Source organism: Centropristis striata, chromosome 23 (genome assembly GCF_030273125.1).
Source record: "Centropristis striata isolate RG_2023a ecotype Rhode Island chromosome 23, C.striata_1.0, whole genome shotgun sequence".
NCBI classification, from domain to species: domain Eukaryota; kingdom Metazoa; phylum Chordata; class Actinopteri; order Perciformes; family Serranidae; genus Centropristis; species Centropristis striata.
In genome coordinates this window covers 10545685-10572766 of record NC_081539.1, presented here as the reverse complement: position 1 = coordinate 10572766, position 27082 = coordinate 10545685, and the positions used below count along the sequence as shown (strand labels likewise).

Here is a 27082-nt window from a genome sequence, read left to right as displayed (position 1 = left end):
GGGATACTCTTTTACTGTATTTATTGTTGAAGCTCTACTGTGTGTTTAAGGCCAACAGGAAAGTGATAGACTATTTTACATGGAGATCTTGCATATTTATTTTAAACATAGGCCTATATAAACTATGATCACCACAAGCACAAAAAAATGTTTCATGTCTGTGCAGCTTTTTCACATCCTGCAGCCATGACTAGAAGAAGAAGAACGACAACAACAACATGATAGAAAAAAAAAAACTGTAATACTGTTTTACACAGTTTATTAAGATAAAGTTAAATTAACTTATTCGTAAGGGTCCAGTAAACTCACATGACATAATAAACACATATGCATTGCAATGATTCTTACCCTGCTTTTAAAGTTTTAAAGCTGCGGTAGGAACTTCATTCAGTAACCAATAGGAGAACTAGTCAGACATTTCAGTCATCATGATCCTGATGCTGTTTTAGAGTGCCTGTTTTCTTTTCAAAACTGTGGGTCTGTAGGCTCTAACTAGCTCAATAATCATGAACTAGATTTAGCTGCAGCCGTGAGTCATTGGCTACAATTAGCACAGATTTAAACTATTAGCAACATTTTCTCTCCATCTCTCAAACACTAATATTTACACAATATTAACCCTTTCTTGGGTTACTTTGCAGTATATGCAGTTGTTTCCAACACTGGAATAGCAACTTTTTTGTAGGATTTCTCTCCAATGAATTAGGCTTTTCGCCATGGAAGATATGGCGAAAAACTTCCTACCACAACTTTAAAGATCTGAGTCATAAGATGTTCAGACAAAGTGATTTTTTTCTTTTCAAGTGTGTGTGGGGTTTTTTTGACACCAGTAAGGCTATGACTGTTGAGTTATTCACAGAAAAATAGCGGTGTATGGGGAAAAAAACATTAGACTACCCCCTTTTTCTTCAATTTCTTGTTCATTTTAATGCCTGGTACAACTAAAGGTTCATTTGTTATGACAAATATAATGATAACAACAAAAATAGCTCATAAGAGTTTATTTTAAGACATGATATCTAGACATTTTCCATGGTTTGCTTGATAACAACCAAAATCATTATCAAGCAAACCATGGAAAATGGCTAGATATCAGCTCTTAAATTGAACTCTTATGAGCTATTTTTGTAGTGTATTTTTGTCCAAACAAAGCATTTGGCATTAAAATGAACAATAAATTAAAGAAAACAAGGGTGGTCTAATAATGTTTTACATGACCGTATATTTTGCATAAAAGAAATATTATGGTTTGATTCTCTCTCAGGTTTATCTTGCAACCCCTTCATGGAGTCCAAACCTCAGGCTGGGAACCACTACTCTACTGTATATACAGTATCTGGAGCATAAATACTTGACTGCCTCTGTGCACAGAAAACAGCAATGTCATGCAAGACAATCTAGAAGTAATCTTCTGGATTGTTTCATGAATGTCACAACCTGAAACCAAGCATGCTGGAAAAACAGCTGTACTGTATGTAATAGGTCTATACATGAAATAATGAAGTCAGTAATTAAAACGCTGGTAATGACGGTCCTCACAGGCTAGTGGTCTGTAGATAATCATTTCTCAATAATGAGAAAGAGTAACAAATTCACGAAAGACTAATGAGACTTTTATGAGCATGAAGGCTGGATTTAATAGATGAAAATGGCTGCTCATTAGAGCTGCTAAATAAGCCATAGAGTTCACTGTACCTTTAAAATAGACAAAAGAGAAGCTACAAAGCTAACATAACAGATAATATTCTATAGTATGAAAGCCTCCATTATTGTTCTTTTGTCTGAAAATAGTGACCTTTCTTTATGGTAGTTCCTATTGCTTAGTAACAGTCTGTAATCAATAAATATTGTGACTGTTAAAGAGGGAAAAAAATCTCTGCTTTATAGGCCGGATCAGTACCACACCACCAGAAGTAACATCATGTATCTCTGCTTTGTGTCAAAATGTTCTTCCTTTAGGCCAAATTTGCTTCACACGATTCTGCACAGGTGCCAAATGTGTTTTGGCTCAATGCTAAAAAATCCTGCACAAGCAAAAGGAGCCCAGAATTATATAGAGTACCGCCACGGTGCATCCAGCTGATGATGAACAATTAATCAGAGGCAATTTCCTGAGATAATGGTTGTAGATGGAAGAAAAGACCTTTTTATAAACATCCTGTGCAGAGATGTAGAGCAGCTTGTCTATCTTGTCACCACGGTGATGATGAACTCTGTCACATCTACTAGATATCTGTCAACACTTTACTAACTTTGTACACCTATTCCACTGATTATTAATAAAATACTCCATTTAAAAGACTTGCATCCTTTCTGGACAGATGGGCCTCAAGTCTAGCTCTTTTATTGTTTATGACTGGTATGGGTTTTTTTTTAAGTTATTTTGATTTGATACTCTTTGGAGTAAATGTGGGCTAAGACTATGATATAGAAGCTTAAAATGTAGACTAGACTTATTTAGTCTGGCTTTTAACTGAGTTTTATCCATCTACCTATATTTTATTTTTATCTTATTTTATTTTTTTTAGACTTTTAAGTGAGCTTTATTAGCTATATATATTTCTTTATTTATTTTAGTATAGTCTTTAATGAGGTTGTATGATGTAATGATGATAATTATTATAATGATTACTACGTTACTATTTTACAATTATTTTAAATACATATTACTTGTATGGAAAGTGCTATACAAATAAAGTTTGATCTATAGATTGATTGATTGTTTACGGTATGTTTTTTAAGTTATTTTGATTTAATACTTTTTGGAGTAAATGTGGGCTAAGGTTATGATATAACCTAAAATGTAACACACACTCTTGTGAGACAGTCAGCACACATTATCAACATGTCTTGTTGTGGACTGTAGCCAGGCAATGAACAATAAAAAGCATAAAAAAAACAATAACCCAGACCTGACAATGCATATGTTGTATGTTCTGAGAAGCCAGATTTATATTTGCAAATCAGTACTGTTTGTGAATGATATAGTATATATAATTCAGATATACTGCATAAAATATATAGAGACAAAAGAATGGAAGTTAAGAAGAAAATATACTGACTTAACTTTATGGTTCGCTGCCAGTTGCTAACAAACAGCAGGAGAAAAGACGGCCCAGATCTAATCTGTGCTGGTGTCTAAAACTCTAACGTACAGATACTATAAATGTGACAGATATAGAGCAACAGGACAGTAACTTGTCTTCCCTGTGTCTGCACCAAAGGCGTTAACACACCACAAGCTCACAGCTGCTTTAACAAACACTGACTACAACACGTGCATGGCACGGCGTGAGGGCATTATCCAAAGCACTATCAGGACGTGAACTTACACTACTTCTATTAGCCTATAAGTCTTTTAAACTGAAATACGTTAATGTTTCGAATAGGAAAGTCAGCTTACATGGATGGGGTCCAGTATCTTGACAGCCGCTTTACTTCCATCAAGTTTGTTGAGCACCTTATAGACTTTTCCGTAGGTCCCTTTCCCGATTGTCTCGATGATGTCCCAGGCATCAGTGGGATCTGGAAAGTTGTCAAAGACAATCGATTTCCCTGGTTGTGGAAACATCTTCAGGAGAGATCTCCTAGAAAAGAGCAGCACATGGGCCTCTGTTAGAAAAGAGGAAGGTGGAGAAAACCTTATCAAGCGTGCAGTATGCACAGACTGATGTGCTTATTAATCCATAAGAGCTCAGCTGAAGGAGATTTAAAGCCCAGAATACACATAAACACAGAAAAGTATCACATGGCATCCCATTAGGGTATCACACCTGGATGTTACCTTTCTAAATACAGAACTCAATGCATTTCCAGTTCAATCATGCTGGTTACACTGTGCAGAAGTGCAACCAGATGAGTGGTTTGTCTCGTGTTCAGAGTGCTGCTGTCATGCTGGTTTTGTTTGGGAATTAAACTGGAGGCACATCAAGAGTTTAATTAGAGGATAATCCAGTGGTGGCTGGATAGCTGGAGGTTCATTTGGGGGGTTTGCATGGCGCTGCATGATGCTATAGTGTTAAATCAAACACACAAACATACATGCAGTAAACATGTGCAGCCTTGTAGCTCTATTAGGTATATTTCACAGGCCGGTATAAGCCTAAACTGTGATAAATCCCTTACAGGGATTACAGTGTTTCATTGCATTCTTGTGCAACAAAAATGAGACATTTCTCTCTGTGCTGGCTCAATCTGAAAGGACTCATGCATGTCTCAGAAGACCGGGTCTGTAGTTATTTCCGAACTGATGTTACTTTCAATCCTATTGCATTTAACACACTGTAACTAAGCACTGGGTGACATTATGACTTTTTTGGAGCAGGACTGACTCATGGTGACATGGAGCTGTTTTATTATTGGGAGATTTAAAAAGCAATATAAACACTGATGCATCATGACATTCAGTCACCAGTAGTTTCTATAATTGCAGAGTAATTTAAAGCATGAGAAGTCTTCATATTTGCATACTTTTAAATCTGTGCTGTAAAGGTGCCAATTTGGGACTGTAAATCACATTTACATAAACAGTATCTGATAACTGACAACTGCAAAATTGAGAATTTTGCAGTCCAAACAACTCTCTATGTCTGTTTTTGCTTGCCTCTAAACTCTCAAAGCAGTGTGTTTTTCCTGCTTTCACAGGCAGACAGAGCAAAGTCTTAATTTCAAAATAAATAATCGGCCTCACTATGTTGTTTTTTCTTTGTGCATTGCTGTAAAATGTCACACTATGACTTTATCTTTGCCTGGAAATGTGCAAAGGAAAGTCAGTCAGAGCCAGCAAACTTATCATGTTAAGGAAAGCACCACTAAATCCTACACAAGCACACTGTACATAAACCCTTCAAGATAAGGGTGCCTGTTGCAGCCCTCACAGTTTAGCATAAAAAACTGAATCCACAGAAGAAGCAGAATAAATTTGAAACACACTTACATTGTTCTCAAAATAAGACTTGTTGAAACATTTTTGAAAAATAGTTAATCCATTTCTGTGCAAAAGGTTAGCAGTGGTAGGCCGACCTGGCCTGGCTGTGAGTGGAAACCACAGAGGAGGAGCTAACGCCAGCTAATCTCACTAGCAATTCCCCTGCTCTATGCCGGGCTGCCATTGGAAACCATCTCTAAGTGGTAGGAGATACGCTGGGATTAGCAGGAATTAGCTGCTGTTGCACCGTGAGCCTTTCCCCATATAGACGCCCATTCATACACAAAGGAAAGCTGGTTAGAGGGCCAAAGCGCACCATGCTGCAGAGGGCCGCTCCTGCTTTTAGCATCAGTGGTCACTTCACCTGTTTGGCAGTAATTTTATCTCAACTAGTTATGATTTTTATGATGATATACACTAAATATACTCAGTAACTGTTGATATATACAGTCAGGGAAAAAAATATTAGACCACCCTTGTTTTCTTCAGTTTCTTGTTCATTTTAATGCCTGGTACAACTAAAGGTACATTTGTTTGAACAAATATTGATAACAACAAAAATAGCTCATAATAGTTTAATCTAAGAGCTGATTTTTATGCCATTTTCCATAGTTTTCTTGATAATTAATAAAAAATTAAAATGATTTTGGTTATAATGAAGAAAACCATTGAAATTTGCTAGATATCAGCTCTTAAGTTAAACTCTTATGAGCTATTTGTCCAAACAAATTTACCTTTAGTTGTACCAGGCATTAAAATGAACAAGAAATTGAAGAAAACAATGGTGGTCTAATAATTTTTTCCCTGACTGTAAATCAGTTTAATTGAGTTACTGCGAATAAATCCCTCCAGTGCAACAAAAAACTGGCACAGAAGCAATATTTTTGCAGAGATATTATCAGTAATTATCTATGCAGAGCAATTAGACTCCCGTACATGTGCATCCATGTGTAGGTAATTGCACTCATGTTCTCCTAATGTACAGTGCCTAAGTAACCAGCAGACATGTTCAATAAAACATCACTGTCTCTATATGTGACAACATGCTGTGACACATGAGACAGGAGGGCGAAACCGAAGGACTCACACTGGACACCTCCAACAGGAGCACAGGCCGCAGGGAAATGACCCCTTGGAGGAGACGGAGTGTGTCTGTGTGTGTTTGTGTGGGGTTATCTAACCTTGTCTGCCCTGCAGCGCTGGCTGCTTGTCACTTTAAGTTAGTTGTTTGTGGCTTTAACCACAGTTTGTGTACAAGTGGACAAAAAACGAACTGCACGTTTGGCTGAACATTTACTGTATGAACAGATGCACTACTGCAGTTTAAAAAGAAAGAATACACTTATTTTGACTCAAAGAATCACTTTGTTTACATTGAAAACTAAAGATAAATGAATAAAAAGTCCTCAGTGGAAATGTACCCTCTGATCTGAGTGATGTCTGAGCAGAGGTTTGGCAGCTTGCAGCTCTAAGAGGAAACAGAAGATCCATTTGGCAAAAGGGGACACCGACGTGGACTAATCTGTGACGCTGATGGGTGGGTTAAAGTTTCGGCTTAACCTTGGCACAAGAAGACAGCTGGTCTACAAGCCAAGATAATCTGGCTCGCTGAACAGAGAATACTTTCACTTAAGAGTGCCTGAGTTTTGTTAAAGGAACACTGAGATGCAAGTGGTTGCTAATGAAAGCGTAAACGATACTGTACTCAACTCAAATGTCTTGAGAGTATAATGGTTACATACCTGAAATTTTTCGTTAGCACTTGCAAATAAGTATGCAATATTTATGTTTTATGATGCATATCAGCATCATAAAACAGATGCATTTCTCAGTGTTTCTGAGACGTGTTACCCCTCTTAAATTGCAGCCAGGAAACTTCCAGTGATAACCAAGCGGCTGATACAGATCATCCAAACAGCATCAGAAACCAAATACTAGTACAGGGTTGGACATTAGCAATGGCCCAATGGCAGAGGCTAGTAAACAAGTATGGTCAACCAGTTGATTAGCCAGTCACTGAGCCAGTCGACAGTGTTTCCGGCAATCAGAATCAGGGATTTTCCTGCCCTACTGTCCTATGACTGGCTAGTACTGGTTGCCTCATTGGGTCTTTGTCATTGGATGTTATATGTGCAACATTAGCTTACACTGTTAGCTTACAAAAAGAGTATGCTAATGTCAACAAACAATCGCCGGCACCCACCACGACACAGGATGGACACGCACGCTGTGATTCTGATGTACAGAGGAATGAGGTGCTAGCTAGCTGCAAAGTAGGATAGGATAGGAAAATAGCCCAGTGAACATTTTATTATATTCTATTAAAATATATTTTTAAATTTTAAAAAATCTGCTATTTGTCTGATGTGCATGTCTTTTTTTTTTCATTTTATATTTTAAGGTTTTTTATGTGTGTTTGTTGGTGTTTAATTTTCTCCTGCTTTTTATAATCCTATTATTCATCAATTTTGCTTTTATTTATTTATTTATTTATTTTAAATCTTGCACTGACAGGAATGCACTTAATTTCGTTGTACATGCGACAATGACAATAAAGATATTCTATTCTATTCTATAACACCACAACAAATAAAGAATGTGCAATGATTAAAGATCTAAAATAAACATACAGGGCTTAAGGCAAAAACAGATTTGTGAGCCTGAATGTTGCCCAGGAGGGAATGTGTACAGAGAACTTTAACCTTTAAAAAATACTAAAACCATATTACAAAAAATATCATTGCTTCCAAAATACACAATACTGATTCATTACAATCATCTCCTTTGGGAATTTACAAAGAGTGTGTGTAAGTGTTAATAGAGCCTCTGTCTGGCCTTTCACCTAATTTAAAACAATATTTCATCTATAATGAGTGGGAAATATTAGAATGGTAATCCATCTAAACTGACAAATGTGTAGCTGCACAATAGGATTTCATTGTTTGGTTGAGTCATTACAGTGTATTTATGATTAATAAATGATCAGTTTTATGGAGAAGTGTTTCAATTTCTCTCTTTTTTCCCTTCCAGCCAATAAAAATATAAGGGGCTAGTAAAACTCTGATCTACTGGCCGCGGGAGGATGAGTTGGGGAAAATGTTATTTTGGACACTGCAAGTAACAAAATAAGCAGCAAGAAAAGTCTTAAGAAGTAAAGTTTTTCTGCCAACAAGGAGATGAGGGACCATATTGATTTTAAAATAGAAAATACATCTATGTAAAGTCACCAATCAAAGTGATATAATTAACAACATCATCAGAAGATAAATATTAGTAAGAAAAATAGTGATAGGAAAAAAAATATATAGCATTCTATTATTGCAACAACCAGATAACTAATTGAATTGCAAGCAGTAATTAAAGTATTTCTAATCATAAGAAGGCAATCTGTTCAGTCTACTACTGCTGAGAGACTCCTGATAGCATATCTTTGCGACACACTTAACACAAGCCATGCTGCTGTGAACAAATTTAACTTTTGGCAAATAACTGCAATGATCAATAACTATTTCAATATTTATATCCACTGACCTTTGATGGTAGATGGTGAGAGGAAACACAACGAACAGAGATACATGGATTGTACAGGTAAAGCATACATTCAGACACATACAAACATGCACAGAAACACACACACACATTCACTGCATGCACAAGTTACACACACACACACACACACATACACAACCACCATGTGCTGAGCCACTCCCAAAGTTTGCAAATTAGAAATCCAAATGAAGCAGTCATGCTGGCTTTCTGTCTAGAGAAGCAAGTTAAACATTAAGTTTTTAGATTTTAGCATTACCAGCATATTTAATAACATTAAAAAAAAGCCACAAGTCATTATTATACTCACTCTGGGTGCATTTACATGCTTGAGTTGTGGATGATAGCATTAGCAGCAGGAGCAGGATGTAGTTCCTGTGTGCCCCGACCTCCTCTGCTATGTATTATACACCAAGAATAAGGAACACAATATTGCAGAGCATACTAACGTTAATAAGCTCAAGTAATTAGTTTAAGTAATTAGTTTTAGCATGACCACGTCCAGTAGCCGGCAGCCGATGAGTCTGATAGTGTCATAAATTAGCCTGTAGAAGACAAGCTAACAACAGGCGGGTGCATGGACGGCAGCGAGGAGGGAGTCAGGTGCAACAGGCCATGACTGCACTGGAGAGCTCTCAGCATCGTTTAGCAGTGTCCCATTACACAGGCGCTGCTGGGGAAAGAGCCGCTGTGGGGCTGAGCCAGAGCTGGACTGAGAGTTCAGTTCAGGGTCTGATGGTATCTGAGGTTTGGCCCTAATAAACTCTGAGATAAAGCATTTTTATACCAATAAATCATAGTCAATGCCACTTCTTTTGAGATATGTGTAATCAACTGGAGCAATTGTGGCGGAGGTCAACAGTATCTGAGCATTGGATCAAATTTCATCCAAACTGATAGAAGAGATATCTGCACACTTCTACATCTATGCAGTGTTTAACTACATTTTGAGCTTTTGGTGTAACAGACCCTTATCAGAGCATGCATGATTCAACAAGGGACAGGCAAATTAAAGTAACCAATCCCATTTTAATCATTGGTGGTTTGCAAAGCACCTGTTCACAGCTTGGTCACAGAAGCTCCATCTCGTTACTGTGAGGCATACACATTGAAGACATGCTTATTACACAGTGAATATAGAAAAAAAAACCATACAAACAGCTAGCACCACCACCTTATAGTAGTAGTACCATACTATTTCATCACATAGTAAATGGGGCTTTGAAAGGCATTAAGCTTGAGCCTTTATAAATTAGAAATCCCCAAATCTATAAGTAAAGCAAGCATCTCAAGACAAAAACAGAACAAATGGCTATTGAGGGGTATCATGTAGGGGCTTTATGAACCACAGACCCTGTAGTCTTTATTAGAAATTAAACATCATGGAGTACAGCACTGATGCCTGTAGGTTGAAGTGTATCCAAGGTGTTCTCTATGTCTAAAAAAAACACACCCCAGAACTGGGAAATTTAGAATTTTTCACCAGGCACTAGACTCCTTAATAAAACCACTATTTCCACACCAGTTAAAGCTAAATGTACACACCTCTTTCTTTAGCTAATATCCGTTTTAGCTAACTTAACTAGTTAAATTACTCTAAAATCATTGTTTAGTTTGGTCACAGAGAACGTGTTTAACTTTGATTAGGTGTTGCAATTTACCAATGGCTGATCACAAAAGTTTATATCATATTAGATATGACTTAGCATGCGCACTTTTGCTGATGGTTTGGCTTCCTAGAAACTTCCATTATCCTGATGAGCTGCTAATGTGTAAAGCTGCAGACTTGACAGCTTATTAAATTAAAATCTCATTACCTTTTATTATCATAAAGGCCAAGCAGGGATTAAGTGAAAGGTCAACGAAAAACATATTTGACAATACGTTTGTCCTCCTTTGTTGTGCATGTATAGAGAAAATGTGATTTTAATTGTGAGAAAAGTGCCACTAGCAATGCTAATGGTGTGTGAAGTAGGTTGTCATTTGCCTTGCAATCATGTCAGAATCAAAATTATTGTCCAAGCATGTGTGCACATCCAAGGAATTTGACACTAGTTTTTGCATTGCATTCAATGTAAACACAAATCCACAGTTGAGAAAGAACAACAAAGCTGAAAAAATAAAGAAATAGACAGGGCAATAATGCAGGATAAAAAAGTATGTGGAAAATAATAGATGCTATACATATAAATGTATGTAGAAATCACCAAGAATTAACTGTATGAATAAAATGTCTTTACACAAGTGTTTCTGTAGGCATATATAGGTTATAAACCAAAAAAATACTGCAAAGAAATATATATTGAACAGGTGGATATGTACAGTTTTGCATCTGAAGGCTACATAAAGCATGTAGAATATATATGTTTATATGCCAGATGTTACTGCACAACAACATCTGGCAAAGGGGCCACTGATGAAAACTGTTTTTTAAGCTTATTTAATAACATAAATTGATGTACATGGTCCCTTTTTTCAAATAAATATAGACAGTGATGCATTATAATTGTAATAATATAATCTATAATACAACATAGTGAATTTTTTTTGTGTATGACTGATATTAAGTGTTCATCAGAGTGATGGCATTGGGGAAGGATGTGTTAACATTCATGATATATTTAATTTGACAATGCAAATAAGAGTTTAAAACTTCCTGCGACAGTGGGAAAAGTGAGATTTCATGCAGCTATGACTTTCCCTGCAAATTATTGATTCTGCTCAAAAACTGTCAGAAACTAATTGCTCAAGCAGTGAAGCTATTAATTCATCATACAGAATAACAGATGGCGCAGTGATTGTTTTCCCCTAAACACTCAGAGGCACGTAACCATCGGAGAGAGAAAAACTCTCACTGAACAATCTCTATTAGATCGTGTATTCACCTAATTGTTGTTGCACCAACTCAATCAACATTTTGATTTCAATATCTAGACATGTTAAAGTATATAATAATAACAAAGCTAAAAGCTACTTAGTGCTGTTCTTTAGAATAGAAAATGAAATGGAAGATTTTTTTCATTTTTCTATTGTTTCAGCTGTTGTTTACTATAAAAGTCCCGTTTAACATCAGATTTTAATATCAGAGGAAGTCCAGTCCCTCCTACTGAAAACCAACCCCACTCCAGTCCACTTGGTCAGTCTGCTGAGGTCACCTTTCAGGTCTAGGTCTACGTTTCTCCACAGAGTACAATGAAACATGACCCAAATTTGCAAGTCAGCAGGTTAAACTCATACGGAGGTCTCCCTTAGTTTAAATATTAATGGCAGCTGCTCAATTATCAGCTCAGAATAAGAAATATAAGGCTGCTCCTGCTGTGCTTTTGCTTTTCTTTTTGTTTGCATTTTACCTCTGAACTGTGACTGGAGGTCTAAAAGGCTATTATTTTACTGTGTTTATATAATATTTTTCTGAGTGAGTCTGTAATCTACAGACAAGCTACAGAGAAAGGCTCAAAAAACTCCACATTTATGGACATATGAAGGTGGGTTTTGACGTTTTATGACAGTTACACTTAAGGGATCAAATATGGCAAAGGACTTCAAGAAAGATATCAGAAGACAGAGGGCCACAAGACTGACTTGTTTTTATTTTTACTGGAAAGAAGAAAAAAGAGGGAATTGAGAAGAAGACACCCTATAAAAACTCTTTATCAAACAGCTGAGGAGATGATGTAATTTTTCATTTTTAAAAGAGAAACTGCAATAGTTCCAGTGCTTTGACCGGGCCATCGAGCCTCATCAATCAGTCGGCTTTGGGGCCCCTGGTGTTAGCCAATAATAAATCTGGGGGCCAGTGATGTCTCTTTCCATTACAAACACACTGTGAATTTCCACTCTGCCTCGTACCAATGACCCCTCCTCTCTGTCTCTCTCTCTCTCCATCTTGGAGGGCCCCTGCGTGAACAACGTGCAGACTTAAGTGTGCCTCCCACGAGCACATCCTCCAGGCTTGAGCAACGGCAGCAAACCAACCTCATTTCCTGCTCTGCTGCTTTACAAATGGCTCCTGGAAGCTGAACCAAGACCAAGGATGGGGATGCACTGATGGCCATAACGGCCGTATGATTAGAGTGGGCAAAGGTCCAGCTCAGTGCTCAGACCGGACGCACATCCCTGCCCCCCTGCCTCACTATTAGCCCAGTATGAAAACAGCAAAATACATGATGGAAGACGTCCATAAAAGAGGCTTTCATCACTCACATTTTGTACTGACACCTAAGAAAAAGTAATGCAGTATAATTTGTAAATAATTCATGTTATCATTAGCCAGGAGGAGCATCTTATTGCAACTCATATTTACATTTGTTGTTAGGCGGCAAACTCTAGTGGACATCGTAATTATGTAGAGAACAAAGGACAGAGCCACAAAAAGACAAAGGACAGACAAAGTATAAGGAGCGACAAAGTCCGCATATGGAGGAGAAAGTTGGGGTGGGCCCAGGAGACTGCTGTTCCAGTCCACTGTGAAACCAAAAGTCAACGTTGTTATTTGACATTACCCATGTGGCTTCATATGTAATACATCACATACGTAATGAGGTCATGTTACCTACAGAAGTAGTTATTACATTAGCATTTAGCTCAAATTATCATCGTAAGCATAGCTGTATTTTCATGCTGTGTCCAAATCTGGATATTTCTGTCAGTACACTTCAAACAATATGTAGGCATCCTTAGATACTTAGTGCATGAATTTTGACAGGGTTGTGAAGTCTTAAATCAAACATGGCTGCCGTGCTCCTACTGAAAATGCTGAATGCATTATTTGTCCACTTATTCTTTGCCTTTGATATGGCAAATTGCAACCGGAATAAGCATTAACACCAACATTTAACTGCGATTGTTGCTCACCAGTTTGCTCACTTGACAATTGTATTAAAACGTAATAAAAATGAATGTGATTTCCTTTTGCTTGCAACTGAAAAACTGCAGCTTCCTCCACCCTGTTCTCTCGTCAAAAATGTCAATATAGGTTGTGGGTACAGACAGCGAAAAACGAGATATTGACGTATTTCACCAACCGCTGCAATGTGTCTGCCGCCATCTTGCAGACCTAGAAATTTAAAATTGCACTTTGGTTGGAGACTGGGGTGATGGATGGGTCCAACGTAACTTACTTTTTTTTATGTAACTTGTGGTAGTCACGTGACCCATGTAACTACTTCACGTCTGGCATTTACGTACATTTATTTACTGTTTAAACTGTCTTTTATAACGTCTCACCAGGATTGTTTTTGCCCTAAACCTAAGGTCAGTTGTTTCACAACATAAATCCACAGAAACTGCAGCCTTTTTACAACCACGGACCATACGTGTGTGCTATTTTAGCAAGCACCATTGTACCGCAAGCTGCAATACGTACACACAACCTCTTTTGCCATTTATGTTTGTTGCTTCCCCAGTCAGTTCCTTCTGCTATGAAGCCAATATGCGGACCATTGAAGGTGAGAAGTGTCTAGTGTTTCACCCTCAACTTATTGACCGTTATGATTACACAATCCGGGTACCCAGTTTTAGTGTGAACACGCTTATTCTCTCAAAATGGCAAATGTAAGTAAGGGCGAGCTTGAAACTGAGACACAGCTTAAGTTTTTTAAACAAGATACTTGTGGTGCTGAGAAATGAATTTCTTCCTGCAGACATGCAACATGGTTATAAAAGGCAAAAGTAAAGCTTTCATTAAGTGAAAGTAAAGATCTAATCACCATTTAATTTCCACTGGAGTGGAAAATGTATATTTATTATAATGAAAATGTCACGCAACAGTAACACTGCAGAAAAACTAATACAAGTTTATATCAAGGCTGTGAAAGAACTTCCTAATGAGTACACCATCTTGACAAAAGCCTGCCTCTCTTTGCCACATATGAAATATTGGATTGAACTCACAAATGTGTGACGTGTTACATAAGCAGTTAATAGGCTTAATTTCCTGACAGGTAACCTACATAGAGCTCTGCTGCACTGCGAGCTTCTCACCCACAGATCAGCCGCTAGTCTCCACAGCGTGAAGAATCATCCTCTCTGACTGATATCTTATGAAACACACAAGATGGCTGCATGATCAAATAATCCTTCTCACGTACTGTACAGAACTGTACATCCTTTTACTTTGATGTGCCTATTTTTAGTCTTCTCATTTCATGCATGTTTTGACAGTGGCCTAATAATTAATACAACTTTAATCAGATTAAGAGTATCCAATGAAGAAATATGTTATCTATTTCAATCTGAGACAAACAAATAAATCCTTGGTTCTCTTAAACACAATCTGATTGGGAGCACAAAAGCTGACTTCCATTTATTTTTGCAAATACTCTGTCGGAGCTTTAAGTCATCAAATAATTGCTCATATGAACATCCAAAGCTACACGAAGACACTAAACACAACAACCGAGCCAGCTTCTTCAGCTTTAAACTACATTCAGAAAGATTTAATGAACAAAGTGTCTTACCTGAAATTAAAGTAGCTGTTTTCAGACATGTTTTCAGACCTACTCCGCCGACAAATCATTTATGAAATGTGTTAGGATTCAGAACAGGGTAAGTGCTTGAGAACAATTATGTTGTTGAAATTAAGTGGCACTGGAATGACAAGTCATTCAGTCTCTTCCAGCCCACACACTGAACTCTGCCTGCATTGTCATTATGAATATCTCTGCATTTGTGTCATGAACTAAGTGAATTTTCTTGGCTTCAGACAGGAATAGTCAACATTCTATATGAAAGCAAAGCCAAGTTTTATTAAAAGGACTCAACACAGAAAGGGTAAAAGTAAACAGTCACCAAATTGGTTGTTCGGTACACAGGTAGAGCAGGATTCAAACTTTATGGGGGATCGCAAGGATCTACGTGACTTTGATGTCTTTACTATCATGGGTGCTGATGTCAAAGTGCAGCCCAAAAAAAGTGGCCATGCAGACTGTATATATAGCAAGTACGGCAAGACCAATGCAGACCCTCAATGAAAAAACACAGAAAGCATCTTTTACAGAACAATCAGTCTTTTTGCACAACCGGTCTTAAAGCACTTGAGTCAAAGAAACGGAGGAATGGTTTAATTAACAATAATAAAAACCACTTACTTTCAGCTGGAAACTCACTGAAATAGAAAAGATAAATTGGCAGAAGACAAAAGAGGAAGGCACAGAATAAATATGATGAGGTGGCAAGGTAACGAGGGACAGGTGAAACTAATCAGGGCAAGGCAGGTAATCACACAGGTGGGAGACAGGAAGTAACAAAATGGGGAGCCCAGTTGCTCACTGGTAGAGTACATACCATTAAGTCCTTACCAAGTGGTCTGGGTTTGAGTCTGGGGATCTTTGCTGCATTATCGTCTCCTCTCTCTCCCCTTTCTGCTCTGTCTTTGTCGCTATCACAAAAAAGAAAACACATGCCTAGAAAGCAGCCTTAAAAGAATGTGAGATTAAAGAGGAAATAATAACAAGAAAAATCCATCCATTCATTTTCATCCGCTTATCCGGGGCCGGTTCCCGGGGGCAGCAGGTTAAGCAAGGTAATCCAGAAGTCCCTCTCCCCTGCCACAATCCCCAGCTCCTCCTGGCATTCCCAGGCCAGGCGAGAGATATAATCCCTCCACCGTGTTCTGGGTCTTCCACAGGGCCTCCCACCAGTTGGACATACCTGGAACACCTCTAACGGGAGGCGCCCGGGAGGATCCTTACCAGATTCCCAAACCACCTCAGCTGACTCCTTTCGAAGCAAAGGAGCAGTAGCTCTACTCCGAGCTCCCTCCGGATGTCTGAGCTCCTCACCCTATCTCTAAGGCTGAGCCCAGCCTGATACAGAGGAAACTCATTTCAGTCACTTGTATCCACAATCTCGTTCTTCCGGTCACTACCCAAAGCTTGTGGCCATAGGTGAGGGTAGGAACGTAGATTGACCGGTAAATCGAGAGCTTTGCTTTCCGGCTCAGCTCCTTCGTCACCACGACAGTCCGGTACAACGCCTGCATCACTGCTGACGCCGCACCAAAGCGACTTGAAACATGAAAATGGAGTTGGAGGTGAGAGACGACAACTGGAATTTATCACAAGTGGCCAGTTTAGTTAAGGTAGCTGAGGGAATAGAAAGCTAAATCATTGTCAGACAGTAGCAGAGGGGTTCCAAGATTGCTCTTGGCCAATGCAATATGTAGGCAACAGGATCAGTTTGTAATATTGACAGCTCATGTTTGTAAAGGCTTTGGTTGCATGCAGGTAAACAGTCTGAATACTCATATTTTAGCCCCTTTCATAGTGCCTTCCCGCAAATGTCTCGCTATATTGCCAGAAAGATCTGTGCCGCCTTAAGGCGTTCATAGTGATACTGCGAAGGCGTGATATTCGTACCCTTTCATAGTGCAGTCTGCCGTCGCGGTACAAGGTGGGAGGATAGTAGGAGGAGACGATAGCTGCACAGTAGCACAGTGCTAATAGGCTACACAGTTAGCTCTGTAGCAGTACAGTATGTATGTGCTGCAGCAGCATATGTTCACTTAGCGACCTCCATTTGTTTACAACAAGCACCGGACTCTATGTGCACAGTTAGCGATGGCAGTTTGTTTACGATCAGCGGCGGACACCACGTGTACAGTTAGCATGCGGCTTTGTTTACAATTAGCGGTGGTTGCAGTGAACAGTGATTCCATGACTGTCGGACCAAGTGGGAGGTGTGTGTTTAACGTCAAATATCCTGCTTCGCCCTGATGTCCTGTAGTGGTCCCGCTTCCAACAGTCCCACCTATTTTCCACCTCTGTGACTACCTCTGGAGGCGGAAATTTGGTGGGTCGGCACTATGAAAGGGGCTATAGAGTCTGTTTATAGAAGCTATTGGTTGTATAAATGTGCTGAGCAGTCCTGCTTGATCAATACCAGTACAAAATGCTAAAAAGATTAATTCAAGAATCACATTTCTTGGCGAAACTGACTTTGACTTCACATTCACACTGTGCAGACAAAGAAATATGAATAAAAACTGATTAGCATAGCAGCTCTTCCTGCAGTCAGTTCTTCAGGCCAAAGAATATGTCTGGTGCCTTTGACAGCAGTTTTGCTGCAGTGGCGACACACTGTGTTTGAAGGACAAGCAGCAGTTCATGAAGGTTGATTGATTGATTGATAAGAGAATTGATTAGCTCAGTCTCCCTCTTTGTGTGTGCACATGTGGGAATCAATTACAGCCTCGAATTGCTTCTGACACCCCCAACAACTGGACCTGCTCTGTCCTGTGCCGCCATTACAAGGTTATTTCCAGCCTGAGTTACTCGACTGCGTAAAAAAGACCCTGCAATCTTTAGTTTCGAGTTCCCAGAAAGGCAAACACACATGTAAATATAATGTATTTTGCTTGTAGAGTGACCTACATGGGCTGAGTGTTATCACTTCAAAACCCTCGACTCAAACGCCCACTCATTTTGTACACTGCCTGCTAAAACAATTCATACAACAGTACAACATGATACTATTGTCCTTTCCTTCCCCTGCACCAATCACATGGTCGTACTTGAGAGCGCAGAGTGGAATAATGGCACAGTGTCGGACACAATCAGGAGAAATCAGAGATCACTTCAAGGAGATTTAAGGCGGGACGCTCTGATTGTTGACGCCTCTGTGATGCAGATCAGCGGACGTCTGACTGGCTCTGCGGCACCCGAGTCGACTCTGTCTGTGAAGACTGATTGAATAAGGCTACTGATGAGGCTATTGTGGCTGTAGGTACGTGGTGTGAATGCCTGACAGGCCCGTGGCTGTCGTCAATGACTGGCTGCCATTGTGGCGGTCCACTGGGCCGTGACTTCCCCAGCTGTGGTGCATAGCATATCATGAGCCACTTAAATGAGTATTGGGATTGTGCAGTTGATAGAAGGATCATTAGGATATCATTGGTACAACCATACATGCACGAGTCTCCATTTTTAAATTTGAACTCAGTTGACCTGACAGCCTTGCTCATTGCAATGTTTATACGAGCATTTTGGGACTCTTTACATTACATTTTACTGCTTTTTGTGAAGGAATTAAATGAAAGTCCATGATTTGTATTCTTATTCTCCTTGTATCTTAATTTGTGCAGAGGACAAAGCAGTCAGAAGCATTTTACCTTGTTTGCTGATTATTTTGAAGGCAAAAATGCCTTAAGGTAAAATCGAGGGGAGGAAAAAAAAAAGCTTGCATAAATGTATTCGATTTAACGCCACGCTGAGGAACACAAGCTCATCTAACTGTGGAAGCATATAGCTTATGCGCCTCGGTTTGCATGTGATGTTAATGGATTCGTTGCAGGTTGTCTGATGTGAGCCGGTTGAATGACGGCGTATTTATAGCAGCCTTTGATATACAAAAAAATTGAATTCTCATTTAGACGTCCGTAATTGCAGATCTTAACTCAAGGCTTCTTTGAGACGTGTTCACAGCAGCCTCTGCACATGTTCATTTCACCTGTTCAAGGGACGGGACATTCAGTTTGTGATTTGTGTTCTGCAAATGTGTAAGCACATTAACCACTGTCACTGTACTGAAGGAAATCCTGTTTTAATTCAGTAATAATAGTTTTACTTAATGTTACTAATGTATATTATATGTACATTTATTTAGTTTTTCACCCTAAACCTAGGTCAGTGGTTTTACAACATATATCCACAGAAACTGCAGCCTTTTTAACAACCGCGGACCGTACGTGCGTGCTATTTTTAGAACGCGTCGTTGTACCACAAGCCACGAGCTGCGGTACATAAATATGTGCCGTGAAACGCGAGCCACAATACGTACCATTTATGTTGGAGATCTCGTTGACCAGAATGATGCGTATACTCTAACATTGCTAGGTTGCAAGTTGTTTGAATGAACTGTTCTCCAGAATGCTAAAAGCAGCAATATTAGGCAATCAGCCCATTCTAAACAGGCACGTTTTGAAGGGACGCTGCACTAGCTTCACTCAAAACTAAATATGGGAACTTCCTGCAAGAGGATCACCAAAAACTAAATTTCATGGCAGCTGGACCAACAGACTGCAATTTACTGCAACATCGCTTTCCATAACGCCACGCCACTGTGGTGTGTTTAAATAAATCTTTATGCTCAGGTAATTCAGTCAGTAAGTGCATTAAATGCATAAAATACAACACGAACAACAAAGTGCTTTTGACCTTTTCCCTCCCACTCCCCTGCCATCCCACATAAGTACAATCAGCGGGGTTCAGGACATGATGCTGAGTAGTCCCATCAGTGACTCATCGTCAAAGAGTTTGTCCTCTTCCCCAGTGGAGAGGAGTTGTATAACTAGCTGATGCAAATGCCCTCTGTTGCTCTTGATTATTCATTCCTCTGCCCAGATTTTATGAGTACATATATCTGTGTGTTTTAATCTCCCTGGAAGTCAAAGTAAAAGTTTGCCATTTAAAATAATTTACAATCAAATATAAGCTCTGCATCAGCGTGTGTTGGATCAGCCAAAAATATTCGTAAAATATTTGTTGACTTTCAGTGTATCCTCTGGAGTTTCACTTTTAGTTTTGCCTCCCTCAGCTTATTTCATAGTGCTGGAATTCCCTGATGGAGCAAACATATTGAACACTCTGATTAATCTGAATCGGCTTTTGCTCCATATGGCTGCAGACATGGTTTTCCATGTTCGGCAGCGCTGCCAAGTTTAGCTGAGATTCGCAGCCGCAAGCAAATACACCCACCTCATGCACCACAATAAAATCTGCCATAGCACCACAGAGTGCAAGAAGAAAATGTGTTTTGCTTAGAAAAAGACCTCGGTGCATGTTCTGTAAGTATGTAAAATTAAAGGGACGTGCAGGGGCAGATTGGTAGGCATATAAATAGCCACTTTTAAAGACATTTTGCATGTCATGTCTACACATTTTAGGCATTTCATGTTATTTCACATCACATTCTCATTCCCAATTTTTAAGGACTCCTTGTTGTCACTTTTAAATGCAATGAGTAGTCCTATGCATCAAACTAAAAAGTCAGGTTGCAGGTAGGGATGGGCGTTTGGAAGAAACCTGCCAACTCGAGCATCTATAACGTTAACCATCAATTGATCGATTAATCGCTATGTTTTTACACTTATCCAGTATGTATAAAAACATGTATACATGGGCAAAACAAAAGATATATATACAGTGCTTACCAGAGCTTATTTTGATAACGGACGCTTTTATTGTGAAAGGACGAAAAGAGACTTCCTGTCAATCGTAAAACTTACTCAAGTGAGGTGATACTGTAAAGATAACGGCAAGGAGTTCAATGTTAGGTTTGGATACAATTAAACCTAGTAATTTATACTAGCAAGGTGTGATACAGTAAGCTAGTTTTGCTCAAATTAATACTCTTGTATTTCTGTGTGTTTTATAATTGTTATTGCAACTTTCAGTTTGCAAACTGTAGCTTTATCCAACTTAATTCTCAGCTCATTGGTTTATTGACGTATGGCCGCAGAACGATCGGCTGTGTTTCAGTTCAGTGAGTACTAATACGCAGTCATAGATAAAATTAAAATAAAAAAATACAGAGATCAATTAAAAATTACATGTGATTGACCAAATTCTTAAAGACCACTAATCGATCATCGATTAATTATTCCCATCCCTAGTCGCGGGTTTAAACACATGCATAATGTTGTGAATTTAAACATTAGTACTTGCTCAGGTTTATGATAAAAGATCATGGTTTGGGCTAAAATGTGTACACAGACTTTATACTACGTAGCCTGAAGTTATTAGAGACTAAATGCTGTGAAATTATGCATGAAAAGCAAGAAAAAAAACATTTAGAGATAAAATGTGAAATGACTCAAGTAATTGGCCCGTTTTTCATCAGCCATTTGGTGACACCAGGCTGGCAGGGGGAACCTGCAATGTGTGAGAACAACGGACAGATTTGTTGGGAGACCCGGCGCTGTGTAATTAACATCTGTTATCATAATAGAGGTCAAGTAGAAAAGAATACACAGAAAAGCCCAGCTTCCCCTAATCTGACAGAATCCCTCCTTCCCAAAGTGGAAAAAAAATACAACCAGACTGGACCTCAGATCATTTGCAGTGACAGTGTGTGGCATGCAATCACCATCATTTTCCGAAGCATATCTTTCTCACCAAGCTCCCACTTCTATTGGGCAATACAAGACTATTATCATGGCAGATAGTGAAAGCATTTCCCCTACGGCCAAACTCCCATCTGTCTGCGTTTCCAGATAATATGACAGCTCCGATCGGCGGTTAATGGCCAGTAGCATTTTAGTCATTTCATTCCTCCACTTTCCCTTTTTTTCCCCTTTCCATTCACTTTCTTCCTGTCATTAACCCTGCGAGAGAAGACCCACAGAACTGTGACTGAATCATCCGAGTAAAAAAACCCATCTCATGCTGAAACACATCAGGAAATAGACACCACCGCTGAGATGAAGCCCACTCATAAATACTTTGGTTGTTGGCCACTTTGAACATGACGGACAGACTTGAATATTCAGAAACATATTGTGAGACTGTGCTTGTCTGTTTCCAGTCCCCTTCAAATGATTTTTTCTTTTCTGTGCCAAACATGTCTGATTTGTCCTGCGTCACTGGACTAACAACCAACAGGATTTGAAGGTGGAGTTGGGGGGGGGGGTTCTTAATGCTGTCATCTTGCGTATTCCTCTACGTCACATATCATCATCTCCTCTGTGTCCAAGTGATGCACTCGTGCATGCAGCTGTCACATGACTTTGCTGGTTTCTGGGGAGAATGGAAAAAAACCTTGTTTACAGACGGATGCCTGTGCAGTTTTGACATTTTTTTCTTTTTAATTTTTTCACTGGTTACCTTTTGTCTTTGTAGGTTGTGTCATTAAGTGAATTCCTAAAAAGACCACACTACCACACAATATAAGTACAGAGGGATGGATTACTGAATGGGCCTTCTGGGCACAAGTACAAGGCCCTGAGGGGTCAGGGGTCACACAGAGAGGCTAAATCACCACACACAGATAAACTAACTGACTACAAAGACACACACAATGACTAAAAAAATGCAAAAAGACCATAAACAGATGCTGAATTAAGAAAATTGAAGGAAAATGGCTTAAAACATACCATAAAACCAGAAAAGTTAGATTAGTAAAGATAGATGCCCAACATCTACAAGGCCAATCAAAATGACCACAGGGACCCAAAATTATGAGAGAGACAAAACGACTAAAAGATGGAAAGCATTTGCAGGGAAATGCAAAACATCCACACAAAATAGATGCAAAACAACTGGGGACACTCAATAACTAAAGGTAGATGCAGATGCATAAAGAGTTTGTTTATCTTCCTATGTAAACAGGATGGGGAGCCTCTTTAATGTCCATTGTCTCATAATCCGTCCATGAAGTTACAGTCAGGTATTACAAACAACCTTTTCGAACCTACAGCACACAACCATTTATCATTTTTTGCTCTTTCATCTCCCATGAGGCACCACTGTCAGTCTGAGGACACCCGCGGGGTACAGCCTAAAAAAAAAAATAACAGTCAGTGCCTCTGACCCTGAAAATAGAGGTCGTACCAGCTTTACATATTTCCTGCAGTGCAAAGAGGCAAAACCAGGCAGGTGCTGCACAGAGAGATAGAAGCTCAGCTTTATAGCTTCGGATCACGATTGATTATTGTACCGTAAACACTCGCTCATGGATGTAGCTCGTATGTTGTGGCAGCCATCTTGTCTTTCCAGGAATAAAATCACACTCAAGGCAAATCATGACTATGGCAGCATGACGCCTCCACCCCCCGGCTCTATCGAAGGGGCTGCCTGAATGTGCACAGAGGGGGGAGATGAGGTTTGGTTTATAGGGTCCTGTTTGCTGGATCCCCCCCCCCCCAGAATACATTATGCACCCCCTCCCTTCTGCTTTTAAGCTTGCAAGACTATTATCCAGCAGCCCCCAGTAAGTTCTTATCAGTGGCAGCCAGATGGAGAGCACACCAGCAATACCTCAAGACTTGTTGATCGAGCTGTGCTGGCAGAAAGGCTGTCATTGTCGAGAGGTTCTGTGGTTTCAGATTAGCATCTCCACTGGGTTTTTTTCTCCTCTTTTTTTTAATAATTGCCAAAAGAAGTCTCATTAATGACTATTATTTCATCCGACAGCTTGAAGGGTTTACAAAAACAGCAGGGGGAAGAGAATGTGACACGGCAAACATTTTGTCTGAGGAGGTTTGTCTGAACATGTTTTCCTCTTCATGTCTTTGGCTCAATGTGCATATTTAAAGAGTGTAATAAGAGTCGGCCGACACTGCGGTGGAAGCTTATGACTGTTAACCCATCAGACCGAATCTAATCAGCTGCAGTAAGGCAAACTGTGCAGCGAGGGGTGTGTGTGCATGATGCGTCTGGCCACAAACAATAGAACATGACATGAGTGAACTGGATACAACACTGTCCTCTAGCGCCTCTCGCCACCAGCAGCTCGGGGGGTGTGCCTCTGAAATGCTGGTAAATAAAGCACAAGGATTAGAGCTCGGAGAACAAAAACATGTCCATGTGTGTGTGTTTTTCCTTCCCCGAAAAAAAACCTAAGGACGAAACTATGATGGCGCGTTAACAGAAACCGCTGGTGACTGCTCCACCAGTCATCTGATGTCACTGCAGAAAAAAAGGGACAAGAATAGGCACCCACCAGTACGCAGACTCCGGCCCCCACCTCAATTCTACCACAGGGGGAAATACCCATAATGCACTCCTTGATGCTTTTATATTGAACTGGCTTTCGCATTGGTGCGCTGACCCACTTTTATCCAGCAGCGAGCATGTTATTTTAAGATTTCATTAACGGAAAGACCAAGGGCGACGGAAAGGTGAAGAGGCTCAGACACACTGTCACATCAACTGTCCGCTCACTTTTAGGAATTCAAATCTGTTTGAAGTGTGTCTGTCCTGCTTCCGTGCACAAATGGTGTGCGTGCTTCCAACTGCACGACAAGATATGAGTAACTCTGATGACTACTGGTTTGCTGTCGAGTCCTCCAGTTATGAAGATGATATTTCTTTGCTCAGGGGATGTATCATACAGTTTAAAGCTTGATGCTGTCACTACTACAGTTCAAATACAGCAGACAAACCCTGCAGCCAGACTAAAGATGCAAAGCAATTTAAATAGCACGGGTAACTTCAGCTGCTAAACTTTAAAACCAGACTGAATTCAATTTGTTCTCAAAATAGGATGCTTTAAAAATACTTTGGTCGAAAGAGGAAAACAAGGTTACTACCTAAGATGGCTACAGTTTAAAGAATTAGTTTTGGTGAAAATGCTTTAATTTGCTTTCTTGCTGAGAGTTAAGATGAAAAGACTGAACTCAGTTCATCTGTTAAATATGCTAGCCCAGCTCTGTCCAAAGCTCATTAATTATCTTATATTGTTTAACATGTAAAAATCACAGGTTGTGGTTTTACTAGTGTGTTAAAGAAATTAAAGTTAAATATAAACCAAGAAAAAGTATAAACAATATGATTTTGTTACTTTTGGACAGGCTAGCCTTTTCCTCTGTATAGTGTTTATGCTAAGCTAAGCCGATAGTAGTAGGCTACTAAAAAGGTTCATCTACAAGAACATGTTAAGCTCACTATAACACATTGTATCCTGTTGTATGCTTTATATCCATTAAAAATGGATAAAAAGAATGATTTTGTTTCTTTAGGATCAAGCCAGACTAGCTTTTCCCTTTATATTCAGTGTTTATGCTAAGCTAAGCTAATTGTAGGTTACACTATGAGCTTAGTTTAGCACAAAGGCAGAAAACAGGGCGACGCTAGTCTGGCTAAAGGTCAGACAAACTAACAAATCTAAAGCTCACTTTTAACATATTATATCTATTTGTTTAATCCTTGAAAAACCGTAAAAAACAAACAGGTTGAACATCTAAAGCTCACTATGACACATATCTTTTTTTTTTTTATTCTCTATCCATTAAAAAAATGATATACAACATAATTATGTTACTTTAGGACAGAGTCAGATTTAGCTTTTTCCTCTGTCTACAGTGTTTATGCTAACCTTAGCTAATAGTTCCCTTGCTCCAGCTAAGTTTAGCACAAATACTTGAAATAGACAGACAGCTAGCCTGGCTAAAGGTCAGACCAACCTCTTAATTTTGCCTCAATAATTTCCTCAACGCTGGCTGTTGTTAATGTTGTTAAACAGAACTAGTTGTATTTAGTTAAGTTTAAGGAACAAAACTACTTGGTTAGGTTTTGTTTGGGAGTTTAGAATAAATAACATAACTTACGTTGGCACATAAGTACATGTAGTGAAGTACATACATTATAAAACTTAACATTACCTTTTTTTTCACATGGGTCACGAAAACTGGACTCGTAGGCCAAAATCTACTTAACTTTGCATTAGTTTAACCAGACAGGAAAACAACACAGAGAGCTGCTTTTTACATGTAAAACAAAACAAATCAGATTTTTTGTAATTACTCCATTTGAGTGCCAGACATCATTGCACACCATTCAAAACCTGCTGGACAAACAATAAGCCCACACAACTGGTTACTCAATATCTTGAAATAATCTCAGTAATTGTGAAAAAGTGACATCACACCGAGTGTTTTTCAAGCAGAGAACTATTTTCCCCAGAGAGCATAAAACCAATTGCTCAAGTCTGAGCTCTTTTGCTCCATTATCGGCCTTGTAATTCTTTATATAATGTGTCTGAGGCTTTCTATTATGCAGCAGGTCTGGCACACACTGCCAGTGTAACAACAAAACATAACCCCGGCCCATTTGAACTCACCAGTTCAGACACATTTTACTTGCATCATTAAGAGGGTGATTGGTGGTTATTACAAGCTACTCTCTGTGAGAACGTCCAGATGCTCTTTTTGTCAAGGTCAGGATCAAAGCTGGACAGCGAGAAGGAGGAGGAGGACGAGGAGGGGGTTGATTTTGTTCCCATCAGGCACTTGGAGCCTCCGCAATGACGTGGCACCTGCAACCAGGAAAGACACAAAATGGAGTCCCAGCTGGCCCCGCACCAGTGTGAGTCAAAAGGCCGGGGGAGGAGGAGAGAATGCTTCAGGCTCGATTAGGCCCACATCCTATCTCCATCTTCAGCTCTGAGCTCCATCACCCGAGTCATTAACACCAAATTCACAGCTGTCACTCTGGAGTATTAGCAGGTGGAGGCTGCTTTTTTTTAGATACGTGCTGACCAACAGGAATGAAATATACCTCAATAACATCCTCTCAGAGTCCATTTTTAGTGTCATGATTTGCAGAAATTTTTGCCTTCACATCTCGTGACAAGGAGGGCAGCACTGACGTTTACACGCCTCAGGAGGTGGGAAGATATGAGTGCTGGCAGAGAGATACACCCACCTTTTTTCTACCTCGCGCTACTGAGCAGACCAGCGTGCACCTGTCCCCTCTGGCTGCGAACAGGCTGAGAGGAACTTAAGGTCGCCCCCTTTTGCTGGCGTGAAAAACATTTCTACACTTATCTGAACTTCCTCCAGCTTTTTTTTAAATTTATTTTATTTTTTTTAAGTTTGAGGTGAAACGATGAGTCAAAAGGGAAAAAGGAAGGGTGAAGAAGAGATGGAGAAGTGATAGGTAATGAGAAATGACT

The 27082-nt window shown here is 39.5% G+C and overlaps 1 protein-coding gene across 1 annotated transcript in view; it reads right to left on the bottom strand.

The window, feature by feature from the left end:
- myo3a (myosin IIIA) overlaps positions 1-15012 on the bottom strand; it is a 95340-nt gene extending 80328 nt beyond the window's left edge. Inside the window, exons 1-2 of the mRNA XM_059327431.1 lie at positions 14932-15012; positions 3404-3587 (exon numbers count right to left, since the gene is read on the bottom strand). Of these exons, the coding sequence (XP_059183414.1) occupies positions 3404-3587; positions 14932-14990 (243 nt within the window). The 5' untranslated portion in view covers positions 14991-15012. The remainder of the gene's footprint in view (positions 1-3403; positions 3588-14931) is intronic.
- Between the last annotated feature and the right edge of the window lie 12070 nt (positions 15013-27082).